This window comes from Falco punctatus, assembly GCF_963210335.1.
Source record: "Falco punctatus genome assembly, chromosome: 3".
Classification (NCBI taxonomy): domain Eukaryota; kingdom Metazoa; phylum Chordata; class Aves; order Falconiformes; family Falconidae; genus Falco; species Falco punctatus.
The window spans coordinates 52,969,866-52,995,648 of NC_137582.1; the positions used below are offsets into that span (position 1 = coordinate 52,969,866).

General features: G+C 38.2%; 1 protein-coding gene across 1 annotated transcript in view; it reads left to right on the plus strand.

Annotated features, from left to right (window-relative positions):
• The window catches only part of B4GALT6 (beta-1,4-galactosyltransferase 6), a 39,777-nt gene that overhangs the window by 5,513 nt on the left and 8,481 nt on the right, over positions 1 to 25,783 (plus strand). The window contains exons 2-6 of the mRNA XM_080379161.1: positions 15,177 to 15,293; positions 15,658 to 15,771; positions 22,262 to 22,386; positions 22,905 to 23,021; positions 24,637 to 24,824. Coding sequence (XP_080235287.1) covers positions 15,177 to 15,293; positions 15,658 to 15,771; positions 22,262 to 22,386; positions 22,905 to 23,021; positions 24,637 to 24,824 — 661 coding nt within the window. The remainder of the gene's footprint in view (positions 1 to 15,176; positions 15,294 to 15,657; positions 15,772 to 22,261; positions 22,387 to 22,904; positions 23,022 to 24,636; positions 24,825 to 25,783) is intronic.

A 25,783-nucleotide genomic window follows, 5' to 3' on the forward strand; every position in this document is an offset into this window, starting at 1 on the left:
AAGACAAAGTAGTAAGGCAGTGGTGACTGGGAGAGGATTTGCTGGTCTTATTTCACTGTCAAGCTGATCTGAGTATTGCCAGAGATTTTTTTTTCTTTGCTTTTCCCATTTTCTATCAGCTTCACAACTGAAATCACATTGGACAGCATAACTGATCTCAGAAAGTGATCTCTTACTCATCTCTGGTTTATTTCTTTCTGTCTAACTCTAGCAGAGAACCTTTGCCAGATTGGGTAGAAGAGCTCTAAATATTGTAGTAAATTGCAGCCTAACTAGGCCAGCTTGGACATGATGCCCATTGACATCAGTAACTAGAAATACTGAATGTTGGAGCGGTGTCGAAGAGTTAAAAACAGCTACTGTTTGTTTTCTCTCTTCTGGTCTTCTGCTTCTCTTATTAAAACTTTACTGCTTTTCTGGCAGTTGTAATCAAAGGGCAGCTGCACAGGCTAGCTGGAACTTGGAAGTGTCTCCATTGGTTTTAGCTCACATTTGATACCAACTTGTTTACTATTCTGTTATTAGGAAATAATTTTCCTAATAGGAAAGGGTGATATCACTCCTTTTTGAATGTGTGCAGAAATGGAGGAAAGAGCTGAAAATGCTGTCAGCAAGATAAATGGTTGCCAGTGCTTCCAGGTGTTGAGCCCATAGATACGGGCACAGCCTTTGTGCTACTACCCTTTGTTCCTGGCATCTGTGGAAGTTCTGGCATTTCTAAAGACTTACTATTTGATCACAGAATAATTTAGATTGGCAGGAACCTCTGGAAGTCATCTGATCCAACCTCCTGCTGAAAGCAGATCCTACTAGATCAGATTGCTCAGGGCCATGTCCAGCTGAGCTTTGGGTAACTTGGGGATGGAGATTCTGCAGTTTCTCTAGGAAACCTGTTCCAGTGTTTGACAACTGTGAGAAAATTGTAACATGTAATCATAATTTCCCATCTTGCACCTTGTGTTCATTGCCTTGTGTCTTTTCTCTGTGTACCTCCAAGCATTCAATTTCATCATCTCTATACACTTCTACATAGCTGAAGACAGCAAAAAAAAATTCATCCCTCCCTTAGCCATTTCTACCGAAGACTGAAAAAACTTGTTTATTTCAGTTTCTACTCATACATCATATGCTCCATCTTGGAAGCTTTCATCTGGGCTTGCTGTGGTATGTTAATCTCTGTTGCTTACTGGCATTCCCAAACTGGACACAGTACCCCAAATACGGTTTCACAAGTTGCTGAATAGAAAATAGTTGCTTCTGTTAATCTGCTGGTTATGCCGTTGCTAATACAGGGCAACATACGGTTGATTGTTTGCCACAATGATACATGGATGGTAATACTTTGTCTAAGGGTTTTGTGATAGAGCCTGTGTCTTCAAGGCAATAAGTTTAATGCAGCTCAAGGGCTGCAGTGAAATAGAAATAATACAGCTAGCCTGTTTAAAACAAAACAAATCCTTTGTTACTCTCCTCCTCTAATGCTGTGTGGAAATATCTGATAAAAGGCTGATGGGTTTTGATGGGTTTTGCAGGATGTGGAAGATGTTCACGGGGCTTTTTTTGCTGCTAGCGCCGCCTTTTACTCCTTTCTAGGGGATTGTTCTCATGGGTTTCTTGCGAGTTTCTTGAGTGAATGAAACTTGTCTGTCACTTTGTTTCATAATTTCTGCAGGGAATGTTTGTACTACAAACCTGGTTGGTGTTCGGGAGCTATTTTCAGCTATATTCCTTTATTAAGGTGCACCTGTTGTTAAAGGCTTAATTTGGAGTCAGGAGTACTTTCATTAGCTGCAGTGGTCTTTCTTGCTGGCATTGCAGTTTTTCCCTTCAGTTCCATAAATTATAACCAAACCCTTTAACAGAGAGACTTCAGTCAACTTTTTGATGAATAGGGTCTTCCCTTTTTTTTTTCTTGTGTAAGTCTTATACCCCTCTGCACGTTTTTCTGCTTGATCACTGATTTCCAGTGATCAAAAGTTCCTTGGCATTCTGACTAAAGGGTTCAGATCATTATGAACGTGGGCAGTTTCATGGGTAAGTTTTCTGACTTACTCTGCAAAGATTTTTCCATTATGTTGGCCCAGCACAGTCATTCCTAGCACCTGATGCTGAATAAGTTATTGCAGTTCAGTCATTCATTTTTACCAAGAGATAAGCTTTGACTAAACATGCATATTTCTTTCTGAATCAGTTGTTTTGCATGTTTATCTGATAGTTTTTCTAAAGCCCTTAGGTATACCTAGTTATTAGTCAAGGAACTTGCCTGCATAAGAATTCATGGAGTGTTCATCTTGTGGTGTTACTTTCAGTCAGAAAAGCGGAAAAAAAATAACACAAGCACTTACGGTGTGCAGCTGACTTCAGAAGGACAAATTATGAGACCTCATGGGAAATGAGTTTTCACTTAAGCCAGACAATTATTTGGATGTGTTCTTCTTGTCCATTGAGGAGGAGAAATTGTATGCCCTGGAAATATTTATTTGAGCTATGGTGCTTTACTGATACGGCCAAAGCTTTAACCATTTCTACATCTGTCTGTTGTAAAAGATAGCTTATCTACTGCCTTTGCATTAATAAGACTGTTTCTATAAGTAACTGTCTCTGCTTGCTTTTGTACAGCTTAGTCTGTTTTGGGTAATCTTTTGTGTTCAAATTATGTAATGATACTATGGAGAGTATCATGCAATAATTGTGCATCTTGTGAGATCCAGTGCTAGATTCTTCTGAATACAGTGCAGAGGTTGGTTTTGGGACTTTCAAGTAAAAAATGGTTTTTTTGCAAGGTATCCCCAATGGTGAGTTCACTTTCTTAAATTTGCAGTTGTCCTTCTTTACCTTCATTTCATTGTGCCTGTATTCTTTTTTAATTTAATTTATGATGATACTTGGAATATTCAGTTTACAGATACTAGTTTTCTACTTTTCTCAGTAACTGAACTCATTAAAACAAAGTTACGGAAGAATTGGCAAGGCTTAGGCTTAAAATATCACCATTTAAATGTTGGTGTCCAAAGGTGACCTGCCTAGAACAGTCTTCATTGAAAAAATGTGTTATTTAAATTTAACTATGTGTTTTAAAATTGGAGTTGAAATTTTGCTATAGTAGAAATTAAAGGAAAAATATTTACCTGTTTGAATCTGACTCGAGCGAAGGAAAAACCCAAATATTTAAGTTGTAGTGTTGGTGGTTACAGCGATGCTGATTTTTAAATTTCTGTAGGATACGCTTTCAGAAATTCAATTATTTTTGCCTTGCTATATAATCACCTAATAGCTTGAGATTGGAGGATAGAATAGTATCAAATCTGTTAGAAGTTATATTGAACTTCGTATCATTTATCATGCTTAAAAATACTGCTAGAGAAAGTGGTGTGGTTTAAACCCAAGCACCACACAGCTGTTTGCTTCCGCTCGCCCAGGGGGATGGGGAGGAGAATCAGAAAGGAATGTAAAACTCAAGGGTTGAGATAAGAACAATTTAATAGGTAAAGCAAAAGCTGTGCATGCAAGCAAAGCAAAGCAAGGAATTCATTCACTGCATCCATCGGCAGGCAGGTATTTAGCCGTCCCCAGGAAAGCCGGGCTCCAAGCAGAGCTCTAGCACATGCAACGGTTACTCGGGAAGACAAATGCCATAATGCCAGATGGTCCCCCTCTTCCTTCTTCTTCCTCCAGTTTATATGCTCACCATGATGTCCCATGGTTTGGAATACCTCTTTGGCTAGCTTGAGTCACCTGTCCTGGCTGTGTCCCCTCCCAGTTTCCTCTGCCTCTCCAGCCCTCTCACTGGCAGGGCCCAAGAAATCAAGAAGTCCTTGATTTAGCATAAACATTACCCTGCAACAACTAAAACCATCAGTGTGTTATCAGCATTGTTCTCACACCAGTCCAAAACACATCACTGTACTAACTACTAAGAAGAAAATTTACTCTATCCCAGCTGAAACCAGGATAGAAAGAAATTTTGATTTAATTTTTTTTCTTCATCTATAAATGGAGACTGATCAATGAGATTTCCTCTTTTACTGGCTCCAATAAATAGTGAACTGACATGTATTCCATTTCTCAGACTTGCAGTCAGAGGACTCATCCATTTGACATGTCCTTTGTGGCAGTGAGTATACAGAGATTATCTGGAGTATTGAAAAAACACCACCAATAAAAACAATTTGGAAGCCTGTCTGTTGTAGCTCTTAGAGATTCATACATCTGCATCATATGAATGATCCTTATTGGGCTCCGAAAACATGGGTAGTTGCTGTTATTTTCAGCAGATTGAAGTGATCTGTATCTTTCTAATATATTTTGCTTACAAGGAGGTATACCTGTACAGACTCAAATGCAGTCTCGCTATCCCTATGAAATAAGTTGGGGTTTATTGTTAAATTAAAAATAGTGAAAAACTGGTGTTAAATATTCAACAGCAAATCAAGTAAAAATGTTTGAAGGCATACAGGTTTTTTGCTTCTTTTTTCTCTGATTGTTCTGTGTGCTTTAAAAACAACTTCTGCCTAACAGTAAATGTGTAAAAACCAAACAAAACTGGAAGTTGAACACTTACTATAGGATTTGTTGATGTTTGCTATGTATTTCAGTCTGTGATTAGGATCCAGTTTACAGCAGTTTTACATTACTTTGGGTATTGTTCTTCACTGCAAAATTGTTTAATGACTGTTTAACAAACTAAAGTCCCTATCCTGTAGTTGTGAAAAATATTTCTAGCTCCTAGAATCACAACTGTAATGTTTTGGAAGCAATGTTCAGTTGAGCTCTACTTATTGTATGTTCAGAGTAGTTTGTGGAATTTAATCTTTAACACTTTTGTGTTAATTTGCCACACATGAACTCTGCCAGTAGTGTATTTATAACTCTAGTATTGCTGAGAATAATATCATATAACCTTGAGACGAGAAGAGATCCACGTGGGACTTGTTTCAGAAACGTCCCCATGAGATGGTTCCCCATTTACAATTACTAGTGGAGAATTTTGTTAACCTAGTTGAATCCATATCAATTTTTATGCATTGTGTTGAATGTGCTTTTCAAAAGTCCTGTGAAAACAGGTGTTAACTAGCAGATGAGTTTTGGGGGCACCTGTTTTCTGTAAAGATATGTTTATTGGATTTGAATTTTGCAGCATCCCTGGATTCTCTGTGAAGTAACTCCTATCTGAGCTTTTCAGGTTGTTTTGGTGTTGGTTTTTTTTTTTTTTTCCTTCTGGAAGATCAGTGTATAATGTTGCTATAGCTGCACTGATGATCATCTCATTTTTGAAAGGTGTGTAGTGGTAACTTTTTTCAGTAATGGCTTTGAAAGCATTCTTGAGATAAAGCTTCTTTCTTGTGTGTTTTAGGGTTTTGGGTTTTCTTTGTATGATAAAAGCTGCATTTTGAAATGAAACTTATGATCTCCAAGTCTGTTCATCTTTTCCTTGGCATTTAAGATATCATAGTTGGTAATTCAGTTAACGCTTTTCTGACTGTCTTGTTAAAATAATCACAGCTCTAACTTCCTACTGTTCTTCAGAATGTTAGTCATTGATCTGGTTTTAACTTCAGTTGTTCTGTTGTATGATTTACTACGTTGATTGCTTCTAAATGCATGGTACATTGTTTTGGCTTTGCTTTAGTGTACCTATACAGCATGATAAATTACTAATTTTTTATATAAAACTGAGTGTTGTGCTATTTCTGTGAAGGTTAAGGGCTGATAAACTATGCAGTGTTGTGAGAATTGCTTTAATTTTAAGTGTACTGCTTGGAAGGAGCTTGATTCCCTAATGGAGAGTGATCTGTGAAGAGACTTTTTTTCTTTAAAAAAGTTGTAAGTAGTCCTTGGGTGAATATTTAAATAACAGGAAGCTACCTGACATAAAAACATTGAGCTGTTTTAACAGATATTTTTATATTTTAAGAATTAATTCATCCCTCCCCCCAATGGTAATGTTTTCGGTCTAACACATAAAACTATTAATAACTAATGAGCTCTAAAATCTGGAGACAAAAAGATGATCCATCTGATATTTTTAACATCTCCTCTGAAATACAGGTTGATCCCTTTAATGCCCTAACATGCTTTATCAGAATGAGTGTTAAATAATGCCCTAAACCCAGGACTTTTGATGACTGTTTTGTGGCTGTGTTCATGATTGATGATTCAGATCTGGATCAATTACTAGTGAAAGTTTCATCTGAATTAGGTATGAGTTCATGCTCACACTGCAGTTGCTTTAGGGGGAACATTGAGTATGGTATTTATTCCAATGTGTCCTATGTAGGTGCATTGTTTTATATCCTGCGCTACACTTAACATTTGCTTACCTTGTAAACTGTGACAGTCTGGATTCGGTGTGTTTCTTGCATCAGAAGTGCTGTTTCTTACTTACCGTGGACGATGTGCAATGAAATAGGAAGAATATGAATGAAACTAGTTCTAGGTGGTTACACTGTTAGATGTTTTCTTTGGTTAAGTGTGGAATTTTGCCTTCCTGGCTTGTGCATTGTCTTGCACTGTGACAGGAGTGATGGTTGGTACAGATGCAGAAAGACTACAGTGGGAGCAGATCACAGAATAACAGAATAGTTGAGGCTGGACGAGGCTGCTGGAGGTCATCTGGTCCAACCCCCCTGCTCGGGCAGGACCACCTGGAGCTAGTTGCCTAGGACCATGTCCAGATGGCTTTAGAGCATCTGAGGATAGAGACTCCACAACCTCCATGTGCAATGTGTGCTAGTGCTCGGTCACCCTCCCAGTAAATAAAAGTTTCCTGATGTTCAGGTGGAACCTCCTGTGTTTTAGTTTGTGCCCACTGCTGCTGGTCCTGTCGCTGAGCACCACTGAAAAGAGCCTGGCTCTGTCCTCTGCACCTTCCCTTCATATGTGTTATATACCTATGTCATGTAAAGAAGCAGGGGGGGTTCCTCAAACCTTTTATATTTGATCAGCCTGTCAGTTTCTGAAGGAAGACGAGACCCCTGTGTCTGACCAGCCTGTCCGCTACCTGTGTTTTGACAGCCCACTGTATTGGAGGGTGATTCGACCAATCTATTCAGGGATCTCCGCTGACAGCGTCACTGAGTCCAATCCCTTATCACAACTACTCAGATCTCTCGAGACTTATAAAAAATGAACTTCAGCTGAAGATCTTTATTTTACAAAATACAAGTTTGTGACAGTGTAAGGTTTGAAGATTGCTGGTGGTAACATGCTGACTGTAAAACAAGCTTAAAACTACACACTTAACAGCTAGCATGAGCTAGTTATAGAATAAAGTTCTTATCCAGCAGGCATTCCTATGGGGGAGAAGACAGGTTTGGCCCATCAGCTGATCCCAGAAGTTACGACGCAGTGTTTCCTAGTTTCTCCCCGCATTTGTCCACTTTTTATACTTCACAGTACATTGCATATTCATCACAGGATAGGTTAAAAGTTTCTTGCTTCTAATATAAATTAGTATGCATACTCAGGTAACACTGCTGAAGTTTTTCACTAACTATGTGTGCTCTCCAGTCAGGGATTTGCCCTCTTTTGGGGGGGCTGTTTGAGTTGGAGCTCACGATCTCCTGCTACCACATTACCTGTGTTCTACTGTCAACCAGATTTCTTTGATTGCAACACTTGTATCAACTTACCTCTTCCTGCAGCCAGAACTTCCTCACTTGGACGTTTCCATGGGCATAACTTTTAACAGTGTTCTTTTCATCATCCATTCTTTGTTTCCCATTGTTCCCAAGGCTGACTGCCTTGGTTAGAAGTCCCCTCATTTGTGACAACTGTAAAGAAACACTGAACCGGTGTGTGGTAGTTTGGGAGTTTTGACAACAATTTCCTGACCCTCCTTTGGACTTACTCCAGTCCAGGACTAGTCCATTTTCTTTAAATTCAGGTGCAGCTTGAGTGACTCTAGTCATACTTTTTTTTTTTACTGATTGATATCATGTTCCCAGTAAGGAGTAGTAGTACCTTGGAGGCAGGTCACTTTTTGGTGGAGGTGTGTGTTAGTGTTACAATGAGATTATTTCATCCGAGAAGAGTAATTTTGCCACAGTGGTTGGCTCAGCAGTGGACATCTCGTATACTGTTCACGTGACAACTGCTATGCAGCTTATCAGCTGTGTGGTACCATCAAGTTTCCATTCCTGCAGGGAGCACAGCAGAGCCTGGCCGTGGGGTCTCCACTCTGTTCCACCTGCTGTTACTCCTACCAGCAGGTGTGTTGCTCAGGCAGCTGTAGTAAAGTAGATTCTGTGCATGCCAACCACCCTGAAAGTGATAGCTATATTTTACTCTAAAAAACTTTCTATAATCCTATGCTTCTGTTAGGTCCTAGTTTTCTCTAATTCCCCCCCCCAAGTAATTTTCCCACAACCTATACACCTACCCTTTATATACATTAATATGATCCCCCTAAGCCCTCTCTTCTCCAGACTGAACAGTCCCGGCTCTCTCAGCCTTTCCTCATAGGAGACATGCTCAGATTCATTTGTCTTCTTCATGGCCCTTTGTTGGACTTTTTCTAGTATGTCCATGTCTTTATTCTACAGTGGAGTGCAGAACTGGACACAGTACTCCAGGTGTGGCTTCACCAGTGCTGAGTGAGGGCTGGGAAGAATCACCTTGATCTGCTGGCAACATTCTTCCTAATGCAGTCCAGGGTGTCACTGACCTTTGCAACAGTGGCACATTGCTGACTCATGTTCAACTTGGTGTCCACCGGGTCCTTTTCTGCCAAGCTGCTTTCCAGCTGCATGCACCAGGTGCACGGGGTTGTTCTTCCTCAGGTGCAGAACTTTGCACACCATATTGAATTTCATAAGGTTCCTGTTGGCCCATTTCTTCAGCCTATTGAGGTCCCTCTAGATGGCAGCATGGCTTATCAGCTCGGTGTCATCAGCAAACTTTTTGAGTGTACACTCTGCCCCATCATCCAGATCACTAATGAAGATGTTAAGCAGGACTGGACCTGGTGTTGACCCTTGGGGTACATCATTAGTCACTGGCCTCCAACAACGTGCTCCTGATCCTCACCTTTTGGGCCTGGTCAGTCAGTTTTTGATCCACGGCTGTTTGCTTATCCAGCCTGTACATCAACAGCTTGTCTATGAGGATCTTATGGGAGAGAATGTCAGAGGTCTTACTGATGTCCAGGCAGACAATGTCTGCTGCTCTCTCCTCGCTTGAGGCCAGTCATTTCATCATAGAAGTATATCAGATTGGTCGAGCATGACTTCCCCTTGGTGGAGACATGCTGTATACTCTTGATGATTTTCCTACTGTTCATGGGCCTGAGAAATGGTTTCCAGGTTTAGTTGCTCCATCACCTTTCCAGGGATTAAGTTGAAGCTTGTCAGCTTGTAGTTCCCTGAGTTCTCCTTCTTGCCTTTCTGGAAGATAGGAGTGAGATTTGTTTTCCTCCAGTCCTTGGGCACTTCTCTCAGTTGTCATGATCAATCAAAGATTGTTGAGAGTGGCCTTGCAATAACATCTGCCAGCTTCCTTGGTGCTCATGGGTTCATCCCATTGGGGCCCATGGACTTATGTCCAGTTTGTTTAAGATTCCCTGACCTGATCATCTTCCACCAAGGCTACATCTTCCTTACTGCAGCCTTTCCCTCTGGTCTCTGGGATTCCTGAAGGCTGGTCTTGCTGGTAAAGACTGAGGCAAAGATGGCATTCAGTACTGCAGCCTTTTCCATGTCCTGTGCACCCAGGTCCTCTGTCTCATCGAGCAATGGGTCTGCATTTTCCCTAGTCTTCATTTTGTCACCTGTGCACTTGTAGAAACCCTTCTGGTTGTCTTTGAAATCCCTGGTTAGATGCAATTCCATTTGGGCTTTAGATTTCCAAACTGCACTGCTGGATACCCAGACAGTGTTTTTCTATTCCTCCCACATTATCTGTACTTGTTTCCACCTTTGGTATGCTTTTTGTGTTTGATTTTTTTTCCAGAAGGTCCTTGTTCATCCATGCAGGCCTCTTGGCATTTTTGCCTGACTTCGTATTCATTGGGATGGAGTTCTCTTGAGCTTGGAGGAGTTGATCCTTGAATATTATCCACCTTTCTTGCCCCCCTCTTCCTTTGAGGGCTTTATCCCATAGGATTCTTCCAAGCAGATATTTGAAGAAGCCAAAGTCTGCTCTTATGAAGTCCAGCATTGTGAGCTTGCGTTTCCTTCTTCCTGCCCCTAGGATCCTGAACTCTACCATCTCATAGTCACTGCAGCCCAGGCTGCATTTGATCTTCGCATGCTCAATGAGCACCACCTTCTTGGTGAGTGTGAGGTCCAGCAGAGCACCTCCCCTTGGCTTCTCTGTCACTTGTGTCGGGAAGTTTACCACCAGTGCACTCCAGGAACCTACTGGACTGCTTTGATCTGGTTGTGTTGTCCCTTCAGCAGATACTGGCGTGGTTGAAGTCCCCTGTAGAATTACAGAATCATTCTGGTTGGAAGAGACCTTTGAGATCAAGTCCAGCTGTTAATCCAGGACTGCCAAATCCATCACTAAACCATGTTGCTAAGCACCACATCTACGTGTTTTTCAAACACCTCCAGGGATGGTAACTCCACCACTTCCCTGGGCAGCCTGTTCCAATGCTTGAGCACCCTTTCAGTGAAGAATTTTTTCCTGATATCCAATGTAAACCACCCATGGCATAACTTGAGGCCATTTCCTCTTGTTCTGTCACTAGTTATCTGGGAGAAGATACCAACCCCATCTGTGTACAACCTCCTGAGAGCTGAGGAGAGCTGTAAGATCCCCCTTGAGTCTCATCTGCTCCAGACTAAACCATTCCAGTTCCCTTAGCTGTTCCTTGTAAGACTTGTTCTCTAAATCCTAGATCTATAGGAGTCATGGTCCTATGAGGACTTGGGCATGTGAATGTAAGGCAGTTTCCATATCTGTCTGTAGAGGGCACGATCCACTTGTTTTTCCTGGTCAGATGGACTGTAGCAGACACCCACTTATGGGTTAGGATTAAAGGTAATTTTAATTGTAATCCATAAATTCCCAGTTGGCTCCTCTTCTGTCCTGAGGCAGAGCTCCATGCACTGCAGCTGCTCTCTCACAGAAAGGGTGACTCCCCCTCCTTGTCTTACCCTTCTGTCCTCCCTGAACAGCCTGTACCTGTCTGTTGCAACGCTCCAGTCATGGGAACTATCTCACCATGTCTCTGTGATCCCAATAAGATTGTAGCTGTGGAACTGCGCACAGATCTCTAAGTCATGATGTTTATTCCCTGTAGTGCATGCATTAGTGTACAGGCACTTGAGGGGGCACCCCAGCATGTTAAGGGTCATACTTATGATGGTATAGGTAAGGTTTGTGGAAACCTGTGACAAGCTCAGGAAGATGGCTGGTATTAAAGTACCAGTGACAGCTGAAAAGAGGATTGTTGTGGAAGTCATCCTTGGTATTCTGCTGTCAGTCTTTTCCCTCACCATGCTAGCAGAAGAAGAGATGCTTCTCTGTTATGCTTCTGGCCTTCGTGGATTCTCTTGAATGCTAGTTGCTGTCACTGCTGGTTGATGTGACATGTGAACTGTGCTCTTTTCCACAGGTCTTTGCCAACAAACCTGTGACAGTAGATGAGATTTAATTTTAGGACTAAATTAGTATATTTTATTTTTGCCTGATGCTTTTAGCTTCTGAAGTAATTAATTGGCTACTTGAGCATCTGCTGCTACCTAAGCAGCTGTAGAATGCCAGTGGAATAAACTGGTCAGGTCTATATTCCTTGTAACCATGATTGTGCTGGAGACCCAGGTAGCCGGGGCAAAGAGTGCACAGAAAGGAAGATGTTTCATTGTGTTTCTGTATTTGTGTATAGCTGGATTGTGAGGTGACAAGGAGATCAGCCAGGAAGAGGAGGTGTTGGATTGGGGTAGACTGCAAGAACAGCTTGATGAAAAACATGGCAAGGCTAGATCTTCCTGTTAGCAAGAGCAGCTCTTGAATACTTAGGCCAAGGTGGCAGCAGACTTTGCCTGGTTGTTTTTGTAATTCTGTCTTTTCATGATGCCTGCTTTTGAGAGAAATCTTTTCTAGCTTTGTTTCTCACGAAGGTGTGTGTTAGTTCTACTTTTTCTCCTCTTTGTCAGAAGGAAGTTGTCCTTCAACAAAGGGGAGATGGATGCTTTTGTGGAAAATCTGTTTTATCAATGTTTATGTCTGCATTATCTGGACTGCAGTAAAGTTTCCCATAGGAACTTAGAACAGTTATGTGGCCCTCTTGACTTTCTTGTGGACTTGTTTGAAGGTCTTAGTCTCAGTTCTGTACTGTATCATGTTCATAAGACTGCAACAGTAATATGCTTGAGTAGATTTTTCTAATATTCCTTGCAATGACTTCTGGAGCAGGTCTTTCATCTCAACCATGTCTGGAGAGTATACTTACTGTCTGCACAGTGTCCATAATTTCTGTCACTGTGTGTGTAGTGACATCTATCTCTCTTAACAGCTGAAGTGTTTGCGATCAGTGTGATTTGGTAGCAGCCAGAAAAATTCACAAGGGTGGTGAACACATAAGCAGAAGAAAGAGCTATGATCTGCTCATTAAGAAAGATGGTATTCTTAGCAAGTTTGTAGACAGGGACTTGTAGTGTTGATGAAAAAGGAACAAGAAGCAGCTAATGAAATGATTTATGGGCTATCAGAAAGAGGTCTCTGAAGACACATGCTTTGGACTTGTGACCGAAAAAAGTGTTGATAAACACAATGTTTTAGCTATTGCTTAACTGCATTTACTTTTTCTGTTTCCCACTTTGTCCCCCACAGCAAGTAGGCTGGGGGTGGGCAAGAGTTTGGGAGGGGACAAAGCTGGCACAGCTGATGTGTAGTGACCAAAGAGGTATTCCATACCAAGTACCGGCATCTCAGCAATAGAACTGGTGGGCTTTTTTCTCCTAAATTTATCTGTTGCTTGGGGACTGGCCTCCTGGTCGTGAGTTCTGCAGTGTAAAAAACTCAAAATGAGTGGCTTTTGGTATCACGTTAAAAGGGAGAACATAGCACAATCTTCTGGACGTTATCTCTGAAATCAGTATTTACTAACTGATTTGTACTGAAAAAGAACATTATTTTAGTGTTGGAAGAGGAAGATATTGAAGAGAAGATCTGTACAGTAATACATGGAGAAAAAAGAAGGGTGGATACCAATTGAAAATACGTTGAAAGTTTGAATAAAGTAATTCTTTGTTATATGGGAAATTTTTTTCCTATTTGAAAGGCAAAAATCCACTTAGTTTTACTTTCAGGGTAGTCTTGAATATTGAAATTGAAGGTAAATGATTGTTCTTGGGGGAACAGATCAAATTGCTTTTATATTGATTCCTAAAGAAGGAGGTTTCTTGAGTAGGTAACTTGCTGTGAACTCAAGAATTGTACAGATTAACTGAAATGTTTAATACAGACATCCTAAAAAATCAGAGTTTGAGTGGAAAACTACAAATATAGGAAAATTATTAGAACCCCAAAGTGCTACTTTACAGTGAATTGGGTTGAAAATTCAAGAAGTTTTTGTGCAGGTTTTCTGTAAGGAAATATGAATGTTATCTGTTGTCTTGGATCCAGTTGCCTTGGATCCCAGCAGGAATCATTCTTGTTAGGTTTCCTCCCTGTGTTATCAGGCCAAGGTCTTTTTTTGGTTTTTTTTTCTGTTTTAGCGGCATGGGGATGTTGAGACAACTTCAGGATCCAAGTAGCTGAGTAACTTTTACACATGTGTAAACTCTTGTTAATCAAAGTAGCTAGTCATGCTGGCTAAGAGTTTGAGAACTACATACCACGCATAGCACCTGACATGTTCAGAGCCTGTCTTATTAGTGATAATATTCTTCATTCTAATAAGGAGTTCTTTGAAGGCCATGAGAGCCCCTCCATTCATTCTTTTAAAAACAAAAATATTATTGTAGAATTTGCAAATAATACTCCTTAAAAGATTTTGTTGGTATTTGTATCTCTGTGAGTGTCAGTAGTATTGTTTGCTAATGTGGTGGAATTAGTCCCTGTATTTTCCTCTGGAAATGCCCAGTCCTTTATAAACAGTTCTCCGTAGCTCTAGTCTCTTTGTGTTGGGCTGTAAGAAGATATTAGCTGATCTGGAGTTAGTGTCATGCCACTGGTGCTGGGTCACCTGATGGAGTTCCTGAGATAATTTTGTAATTTTCTTTAATCTTTTCAGGCCAGATTAAGATTAATTTGTTGTTTTTCTTTTCTGTTTAGTTCTTTCCTCCAAAGTCTCACAGCCCTTTTTGGTTAGGGTGGTTACTAGTTACAGTGAGCCAAATATCTGCCAGACAAATGGGTGCTTAGCACAGGTGAAGTGACAGATGATCCTTTTGATTCTTTTTGCTAATTAGCATAAAAACTGTTCTGCAAAGAATTTGCCCTTCCCTGTACATTTTTTTTTTGAGCTCTGTGAGTCCTGGATAGACGTTTGCTTACTCAGATATACATGCAGCTTCTTTTCTAACATACTCTGTTCAGGCAAAGGATTGTCTTGACATCAGAGTTGGGGCTTTGAGTGCAAGGCTGAGACAGGGAATTACTTCATGCAGTTGTTATTAGTGAGTTGCTTAATTATTCAGAATGATGATTTACTCACCGTTGATGCCTGTAATAAATACTCCACATATAATTATCAAACATTAATACTTTGAGATTGGTAGTGATTTGTAGCAGTTGTATAATGAAACAGCTGTTGCGGGTGAATGAGCAGCAGTACATTTTGACTGAAAGTTGTGTCAACTAATGAGTGAAAAGAGGGACTGTTCTGTGGGACTGAAATACTTTCTAGATGCTTTTTGTCCTATATTCTATGATGTATATGAGAGATGTATCTACATATGAGAACCTTTTTATTGATAAATTTGATTGTTTCTTGGCACTGTCAGTTGCTTTTTGTAAGTTAAAGAGAAATGAAAGTCATATAATGTGTATTGACATTTTGTAATTTTGGGTTTTCATATAGGCCTGTCGTTATGAACCCATTTTATTCTTTTGTTTTGTTGCTGTTAAGTTTTACTCTCTGTGGTTCCTCATCTTGAAGGATTAATGTTCACCAGACATGGATTCAGACACAGCAACAAATATTGAACACATTATAAATGGATGTTAAAATAATTTGGAAGTACCTTATTGTAATTCAAATTCAAAATTGTTTTTTGTTTTACCAGCAAACACGTATCTCTTCATGGTACAAGCTCGTGGTATAATGTTGAGAGAAAATGTAAAAACAATAGGACACATGATCAGATTGTACACTAACAAAAATACCACACTGAATGGCACAGGTAAGAATATTTATTTAATTTCATTTTTATAAGAGTTTTATTAGGGAAAAAAATAAAAATGGCCAAACCTTAATGACTCGTCTTGGTACTGAAAGCCTAGACCCAAGTGCTACTTCTCTGTAACTGGTGTGAAGGCCAGACAGTTACTGTTTGTCAGTTCACTTCAGTAGGAAATATTTGTCGTAGCTGTAACAAAGTTTTCTTAATTTAATTATTGTTCCTTTAGTGTGGTAATAGTAATATATTTTTTTAACATGTTGCTAGGAATTTGTTACTTACAAAGTTAATGTCTCACCTGCATGATGGTATGTTACAAATTCAGTGTATAACATAGGTTTTTCAAAAATCAATTCCTCTTTTTAAGATTATCCTGAAGGAAACAATTCTAGTGACTGTGTTGCTCAAACAACAATGTATCTTCCAGAAAACTTCACTTACTCTCCTTACCAGGCTTGTCCAGAGAAGCTGCCTTACATGAGTAAGTTTTAAGCTGACCTTAATGTTTATCTCGTAAATTGGATTGTACTTAAAAGGAAATACAATTAGTTTACTGCAAAGTATAACTGTAAGGAGTTGAAATATATAGCAGAAAATAATGAATAAAATACATCTAAGAATGGACAATAATACTTAGCAGAATTTTGCCTGCAGTTATTGTTACTAATCACCTAATGCGTTTTAAATTTTATTTACAAATAATTTTACTTTCTATAAATTACATACTAAATATTTTTATTAATATGTAGGAATACTCTAAATTTATATAAAATACGCATTCAGAGTTGCATATTTTGATAAATAGTTAAAAATTTGCTTTTTGGAAATGGTATTCCTAATACAAAGATTCATGAGTCAGAAACTAGTTCTCAAATCTTCATCAGCTAGTCACAGTTACTTCAATACATAGGAAACTGAATAAGATGGTGAAGTGAGAATTAATGGAGGTAAGAAGGAGCTAAAGCCCTGTCATAATGAGTACTTATATAGCAATTTAAAAGTTGTGATTATCAGGAAATTTTAAAAATAACCTGTGAAATCCAGGTGTTTAAGATCCCAAGCTATTGAATAGAACTTGATTAGGTAACCTAACTTAATTCATCTTTAAGCCTAGAATCGAAACGTCTAATTATTTTGTTTGAAAGTGTTTAGTTGCAGAGGAATCATGCAGAAATAAGAAACTGAGTACTTGGGTAGCATTGCTGTTTGGGTTTGCTGGGTTTTTATAAAACTTGTAATATCACAGCTGTCCTGAGTAGCAGTATGCCAGTGTATGTAGAAGGTGTTGTAAGCAGGTATTGCACAACTAAAGCAGTTACACAAACTGCTTTACACAAAACTGGAAGAGTTCCTTGATGATGAAGAAATTCTTCACTGTGGTGGTGAGAGACTGGAACAGGTTTCCCAGAGAAGCTGTGGATGCCCCATCCCTGGAAGTGCTCAAGGCCAGGCTGGATGGGGCTTTGAGCAGCCTGGCCTAGTGGAAGGTGTCCCTGCCCATGGCAGGGGGGCTCGAACTGTATGATCTTTAAGGTCCCTTCCAACCCAAACCACTCTATGATTGTATGTAATTCAGTGTCCTTAAGCTGACTGAATAATGTGGCCGAAAGGCTGTCGGCATGACTTTTTTATTTTCTTTGTGTAGACAAAGTAGAGCTTTATTTGGGAATTTTCTTAAAAATTCTTGTTAAGAATTGTAAATTTTTGTGCGAATTCCCCTTTCCCGCAGACTTGCCATTCTTCAGACTCAGACAAAATTCTGGGCAGTTTGCTCTCCTGGCTTGTAGAGAAACCTATCCTTAAAGATCTAGAAGTGTTAGGTAGGAGATCAGTTTTGAATATTAAAAAGAAAGAGGCAAATCACTGCTGGTGGTGACTGCTTTACCATTTGACCTTCACCACTGATTTTTGCTGTTAGAGATATTTCTTATATTTAACCTATATAAAATTGCAGTCCCTTGGCTAAAACAGAATTCCTTCTTAGAAACTGCTATTGAGTTTTCAGCTTTTTTTTTCTTAATGTTAGGAATTGTTGTTGTATTATCAGAGTTGTTGTAGGAAGCAAGGGATGATTAAGTATAAATGGTGTTTTTGTGCTTTACATTTGGAAGAAATCATAACTTGAGTCAGTAATCCACAGAATTTCTTCAGTTCTAGAAAATGTTTTGTAGAGAGACAATATTTTTGAGTGAAGAACCAATAGTGGCATAAGTATAGATCTCAAAACTAATTAGTTAAATTGAAAAGTCTCATTTGGTGTCAGAAGGTACCAATTAGAGAAGAATCAACAACTCTCTGTAAATAAGTGTAAATATGTTACTAGAAGTGACACATCATTAGTAGTATCTGGCAGTATCTGTTATGCTAGCATGTTTATTTTGCTTGCTGTATGTAAAATCAAACAATTAAACTACTGATTTGTAAGAGGGAAAATTTGAAAGTTTCTGGAGATACTTGTGATGCCTTCCAGAATTCTAGCCCCTTGTTTTTTAAACTAACATCTGACTTAAGCTGTGTGCTGTCACTCAGCAATGAGCAAGTAATTAAGTATTTGTTATAGCAGTTGAGCTCCATATCATACCAGTGTTGCCAGCCAAACTAAATGGCTGATCTTTTTTTCTTCAAAGAAAACTAGTGGATTTTATTAGGCTAATCTAGGTTCTATTATAACTTCTTTTTTTATCCCAACAGAGAAGTTTCTCCAGTGAAGAGTACAGTAACAGTGCTTGTTATCTGTCTTTTCAGCACCTCCAGATTCTAAACTTTGTTTCTTACATCATAAATATTACAGACATAGAGCCAAGAGCATAAATCAGTTGCTGTTGCTTATAAACTTAATCATGTAGAAAACTGTCTTAAGCCAAGTTACAGTTAGCCACAGTGTGATTACTTCCTTATTTCAGTCTCTTCCCCTCCAGAAACAGGGTTCGACTTTAAAAATCATGTGGATGTTCATTTCTATAATATTGCACATGTAAACAAATAAAACTAAATTATTCCAATAGTAAATATTTTAGCTACTTTGGGAGACAGATAAAAAGTTTGAAAAATGCCTACTCTGGATAACCAGAGAAACAAGAATGATGATTATGCTCGTTGAAAAATGCATATAATAGTATCTGGCAGTTGAATTCTGCCAGGTTAGTTAGTTCAAAGTATGGACTTCTGCTGCCAGTTCCACTTGTGTATTAGTTTGCTGTCCAGGAGTGGAGGGATGAGACAAGTTAGAAGGTACTTAATAGGTCAGCCTACTTATAGAATGTTATCTTAAATCATTGATGCAGATTTGTTTGCAGTGACAAGTATTTAAAATTGCTAGAGTAGGAGTGCATTCTACTCTGTATCTTGCTATCAGCCTTATTGGCTATATGTAACTTTACCAGAACTTGTCTATAGGTTCCCTTATTACTGTTCTCTTTTTATGGTGTTTTTTTTTTCCCATCTCTTTGTACTTATTCTGTCCTGCTTAATTTAATAGAGAAATCATAATTTTAATAGGAAATATCTAACTGGATAACTGGATAAGTTACTATTTAGCAAAGAGAGGTATGCCTCACGGTTTGTTTTTCATGTATACCTTTTTAATCATCATTTTATGTATTTAATTATAATCTAATAAAATAGATTTAGTTTCTGAAAATTATTTAATGCAGTGAAATGTTGTAGGTGGTCCTGAGATAGCCAGGGAAGAAAGCTTCTTGACTGACATCTATTTTGACCTGCTTAATAGTCCAAGGTTATTACAGAAGTCAACTACTCTTCTTTACATCAACTTTCCAGATTTGTATCGTGAAAGGAGTATGGTATAATCATGTCTTGTCCCAAGTACATGTGTTCTTACAATAGGACTAACCAGGGTATTTTGTGTGTGACTCAGTCTTTCAGGTTATAACCCACTGGTTGAGCACTGCTGTGCTAATTCATAAGCAAGACACCTCTAGTTCAAGACAGTAGGAGTACAAACGTGTCTTTGATTAGCATAATTTTAACACTGACTTGAGAGGTAGACGGAAAGCAGATCAGTTTTTTCAGTTATATGAAATAAACCCCTCATGTTAAGAATTTTTAAGCAGTCGCTTCATGGTTTTCTTAAGAGCTGGCTCTTAATGAGCTATAAGAAATACCCAGATCTTCCAGTGTGATCATCTCAGTACACTGTGATTGAATGTACCTAAACCATTTAAAATAGATATTAGAAAAATCTATTCTGTATTAAACACACACAAAAAAAGTCATCAGTGGAGGAAGTTCTGCTGTCCCCACAAGTAATATATTGTATTAGTCCTTCAAATGAATAGTTAAGCTTTTCCTAATACTCAACCTGCTTTCAGCCCACTGCAAGTTAGTTGGATTTCTGCTTGCCTGCCTTGATGCTTGGAAGAAAGTTGGTTACCATCTATGTACCAAATCATTATGTCTTCAAAAGACTTATTTTTTCGTCAGTCTCTTCCTTTGTAGCTGAACCAGTACTTTCAGCCTTTCTAGACTACATAGATTCTAAAGCTCTTGTTCTTGATTTTTGTACTGTAATTTGATGTCATTTTGAAGCATCATAACCAGCTAAAACCCTGGTTACAAACCAAACTAGTAGTTACCTTCTCTGTCTTTCATATAACAGTTGTTAATGTACTCAAGAAAGAAATTTGTGATTTCTACGCAATTACATTTCAGTTTATTGTCCCATATTAATAAGAGATCCATTATAAACCATCAAAATATCTTTCTGTATACTGCAGTATAGCCTGGTATTTCCTGCTTAGTGCATGTATGCTTCATTTCTCCTTCAGTAACAATCCATACTTTTTTAAACTAATTTCACTCTGATTTCAGTATGTATCTGATTTGTTGACATTACTTTGTTTTCTGATTCCGTTCTTCAAAATTCTTTCTGCTTCCTCAGCTTTCTTTTTTTGTGGATTGTATAAATATGTTTTGTGCAGCGTGCTAGCCATTAATGGAAACAGTGAATACTAAGCCCAGACATTTACTGAGATGCCTTCTGCCTCCCACCAGTGACAGGAGAATACTGCTGATTTCTGTTTATCCATCTCTTGTGTACTTTTGATAGTACCAGTATGTCATGGTTTACTGTAGCAACTTTTTAAACAGTCTGGATGGATTTTCATCATGTCCCATCAAGTTAGAAGCACCTGCCTTATATGAATGGTGTTTCACCATTCCTTTTTTTTTTGCCTTGGTTTCTGTGGGTTGGTGGGTTTTTTTTGGTTTTTTTGTTGGTTTGTTTTTTTTTTTCTAAACTCTCCAAATGTCTGATCAAATCTAAACTTTTCTCTGGAGTCTAAGGCAGCCCAGTCCTTTGCACCATGTGTTGTTTGCTTTCTTTTCACAGTAATTGACCTTTATTTATCTTTATTTTCCTATTAGATTCTATAAATAAACAAAGTCTCTTGTTGCTTCTCTGTCTCTTGATAGTTGAAATTGATTTAATGGTTTATTTTTTTTTAATTTAGTTTGTACATGTTTATACTCTATATACTGGTCCTTTGTTGATTGCTTTTGTTTCTGCTTTTTGTAAGATTTCATTTTCAGGTTATTGAAGAGTTTCAGATAATCTAAGTTTTGTTGTTGGTTTTTTTTTGTTGTTGTTTTTTTTTATTGAAAGCTCTGTATAATTCCTTTTTCTTTTAAAATAATCAAAGTTGGTTTGTTTAAATCTGTTAAAAAATCTCTTTATTGTGCTGGTTTTGATCCTTTTTTTCCTATAATTTTCCTTTTTTTAAAGTTACCTTCTACGTTTACAAGTAGTTTGACATTTAATCATCTCCAAAACTAAAATAGCTCTTGCAGTATCTTCTGCCTTCTGAAAGCAATACTTATTCCTAGTATGCTCCAAAAGTTTCAGTCTTTCCAAAAGACGTAGATGGCTAGTTGGTACAATGTTACATCGTGAGGCAATCATTTGGACACAAATCGGGTCTTGTGGGTATGGACACAGGGGAGAAGATGGGAGTGATTTCTTTCATCGACTTTAAAATTCCAACCCTTACCAAAAGACTTAAACTTTTAGACAATAATAAGTAGCATATTTTATGGTGTCTATCAGATAGTTATTGCAAGAGTTTTATTTGATGATCTAGCATTGTAATTGCTGAAGAACAACTTGAGCTTATGTTTATTAAGTATTACTACTCTTCTCCCCAGATTTTCATGATTCCTTCTATTTCTGCTTTTGAGGGTATTTACTGTGAATCATTATTTCCAATTTTGAAATTATACACATGCATAAGCTAATGGCTGACAACTTTTAGCTATCAACTAAGTGTAAATATTTTCTCATAGTAAGTACTAACATGATTTTTTTGCTACCATATTGTGGTATTTATTCAATATCTTACTGAATTCCACTCTCATCAGTGGTCATTTACGAATGTTTTTCCCGTTGGACTAATTAGTTCTATCAGTGGTAATTCTCAAATCTAACCAGTTACTATAAATTGGTTTGATGTGGACAGTGGTGAATTAGTGGATGAAGGCTGTATGTGAAATGTGCATTATTACCTAGAATTTACATGGAGGAAGTTTGTTGTGTGTAGTGATGCATTATTTTTTTTTTTTTTTTTTGTGGAGAGGCAGGTAGGAAGAAACTCAGAATTTAAGTATCAGTTCAGTAGTGCAGATGATGTGGAATTGTTAAAAACATACTTGAAACTAATTTTTGTTACGTGACTAATTTTCTGGAATAGTTACAGAATTCAAATGACTTGGCTTGTTTTGTGTCCTCTGAAGTTATTATTTTGCTTATAGGATTTATTGAAGGATGTTTATGTTGGGAAATACTGAAATTTGGTCTATAAAAACTGAACATTAAGAGTGCAGTATAAGTTGTTTATTTTTTATCTGTAGGTAGTGTAACTACAATTTTCTGATGCTGTTTGTCTATGCTATACCTTGTAACATTAGATCTGATGTCCTAATTGAAATTAGTAACTAATTTTTTTTCCTCTCTGTAGGAGGCCTTATTGATGTCAATATGAGTGAAATTAGTTTTGATGAGATTCAGCAACTGTTTTCAAAAGATTTAGACATTAAACCAGGAGGACACTGGAAACCAAAAGACTGTAAGCCACGATGGAAGGTGAGATGCTTCTTTTCTGTTGGGTTTTTTTTCCTGTTGGTGTGTAAGAATAGTTTACCATTGCAAGCACTCAGTCTTTTACTGCTATATATTTTATGTAATATGTAGTATGTTGTAAGATATGTATCTGTGCTCAAGAAGAGACTAAAGCTTGAAAAAAAACTTGAAATGGATTGTTAAGAGAACTTACAGAGGTTCATTAACTGTTGTTACTAAACATCTTTATCATGTGGATGCCAACTTGTCCTATGTGTGTGTTGCTTGAAGTATAATTAGAAGTAAGTGAACAAAAAAGGAAAATATTACTTATATTTTACTCAGATTTTTTTTTTCTTTTTTTAATTGTTTGAGCAAAATTCTAATTCTTTCTTAGCTGGAACAAAAGTGTAAAACACAGAGCCAATTTAAATGTAAAAGTTGAAAAACCTGTGAAAGCCATGGGAAACTTGATCTGTATTGAAACATTAGAATTTAAAAATGCTAATATAGTAGCTTAAAATCTATTTGATTTTTTGAAGGTGGCGATCCTTATTCCTTTTCGGAATCGCCATGAGCATCTTCCAATTTTTTTCCGTCATCTGATACCTATGTTGCAGAAGCAGCGGCTGGAATTTGCCTTCTATGTTGTTGAACAGGTAACAGCATTTACTTGAAAGGTGACTCTTTAAGATTCCTTACTAAAAAGAGATTTGATATTCTTACCAAGATTTGAATGAATTCAGAATTTAAAAATTTACTCCACTGTTCTAATACTTAAAATGAAAAAGGAAAGTTCAGCTCCATTCTCCAGTTTAGTGGCCTGATACATGGTTGCTTTGCTTCAAATACAGGCTGGTATTTCATATGTGATAACAGTCTCTTTGAATCTGTTGTCTTTTTAAGTCTTCAAGGATAAAAACATGGGGCTACGTTTGGCTGGTAACCAGTCACCAGTGCTGTTCCTTAGGGCTCAATTCTAGGGCCAATTCTGTTCAGTACATTTATCAAAAATCTGGATGCAGGAGTTGAGCGCATTGTTGGCAAATTTGCTGATGATACCTAACTGGGAGGTGCTATTAACTCTCATGAGGGACAGGATGCCTTCAAGAAGAATTTAGATAGAGGAGCATTGTGCTTTGATTAATGGGATGAAATTTAACAAGTCGAAATGCTGGATTCTGCACCTAGGAGAGTAAAGCCAGGCACAAGTACAAACTGGGAGAGGAGTGGCTGTAGAGGGGCCCTGTAGAAAGGCATCTGGGGGTGTTGGTTGGCAGCAAGCTCAGTGTGAGTGAGCAGAGTGCCCTGGCAGCCAAGAAGGCAAACCGCATCCTGGGGGGCATCAAACACAGCACAACCAGCTGGTCAAAAGAGGTGATTATCCTGCTGCGTTCAATGTTGGTGTGGCCTCGCCTCGAGTACGGTGTGCAGTTCTGGGCCCACAACTCAAGAAAGATGTAAAGGTCCTTGAAAGTGTCCAGAGGAGGAGGGCAACAAAGCTGGTGAAAGGGCTGGAAGGCACGTCCTGTGGGGAGCAGCTGAGGACTCTGGGTTTGTTTAGTGTGGAGAAAAGGACGTTGAGGGGTGACCTCATTGCTCTCTACAGCTTCCTGAGGAGAGGATGTGGGGAGGGAGGTGCTGAGCTCTTCTCCCTGGTACCCAGTGATAAGATGTGTGGGAATGGTCCAAAGCTGCATCAGGGAAGGTTTAGACTGGACATTAGGAAGTATTTCTTTACCAAGCAGGTGGTCAAACATTGGAACAGGCTTCCTAGAGCAGTGGTTGATGCCCCACTGTTTAAGAGGCCTTTGGCCAATGCCCTTAATAATACTACTTTTGGTCTGGCCCTGAATTGGTGAGGCAGCTGGACTAGATGGTCATTGTTGGTTCCTTCCAGCTGAAATAGTCTATTCTATTCTAGTTGATTGTTTTAACAAGAAACAGAACAGAGTGTTTCTTTCTTAGTTTGTCAGTATTTTTTTAACTCATGTCAAGCTGTATTAATCCAAACCACCCATATCTCTATACTTCAGTGTTGCTAGTGCCGTTAAGTTTTGTGTAAGAGGGGAGAACATTTGGACTTCTTAAATCACAAAATACGGTTGATGTAGTTGATACTAACCAGAGCTATTGCTCTGCTTAGCCAGTGGAATAACAGTCATCTTTGTCAATGACATTTTTTTTGTTGTGGAGGATGTGTTTCTCATAGTATTGAAATTTTCTCTTTTTCTTCTTGATCCTTACAATGTCTTCTTTGTTTTTTGTTTGAAGACAGGTACACAACCTTTTAATCGTGCAATGCTCTTTAATGTTGGCTTCAAAGAGGCTATGAAAGATGCCGTCTGGGACTGCATAATATTTCATGATGTGGATCACTTACCTGAAAATGACCGAAATTATTATGGATGTGGAGAAATGCCACGCCATTTTGCAGCAAAGCTGGACAAATATATGTACATGTAAGTAATTAGCTTTATTCACATTGTTTCTTAAAGACCCAGAAACATTCTTTAAACTGTGTATGAATTTTTGTGACAGTGTATGAAGTAGGTGAAACCAATAAAACAGCCTCCTACCATGTCTTTTACATAAATGAATATCTAGTTATTAAAAGGAATATTTAAGTTTAGTGTCTACATTTGATGTATTGCTAGTGTGAAGATTTTGTTTATAATTTTCAGTGTTGAACTTGTTGCAGTGAGGTTGATCTTAAAAAAAAAAAAAAGTTACGCGTGTCAAGGGGGAAAAACAACTTGCTTGTTAGAAATATTCTTTTGCTACATAAGACTTTGCAGTGGCTGTTAACAAGGTTAAGCAGATAATCTGCACCAAATTACCACAAGAAAAAATTTTCTTTATTTCTGCTTTGTACTGATTTTTAAACAGAAGATTTTCTTACTGCTAGACCATTTCGTGTCTTGTATTCACTCACTATTGATATTTGATGGATGTAGTGAGTCCTGCAGTTTTGTCTTTTCCTTCTGCCATTTTACATTAATGATGTTTCACTTGCTTTTTAACACTGTGCTGTCTCATGACACTCTTCCAATGACTTCATGTAAACCTGTAGCTTATTGCATCCTACATGTGTGTATTTGCCATCCTGAAACCTTATTTGTGAAGTTGATCAGCTTGACAGCCTGGTCAGTCTGACAGATCAAAAGCAATGTGTTGAAAACATGACTCTGTGTGTGGTCTTCAGGTTGTCAGCCAATTAGCAGTCAAACCTTTAAAGATTTTATATGTATTTAAAAATATATAAATAACCACACCTGATTATATAAGAGGTTTCATCTGTTTATATATGTATTTATAAAATACTTTGTGTATTTATATGTACACTTAAAAATTTATAAAATGTCTAAATACAGATAAATATTTACATAATATGTATTTACAAAATAGATGTATATATAAG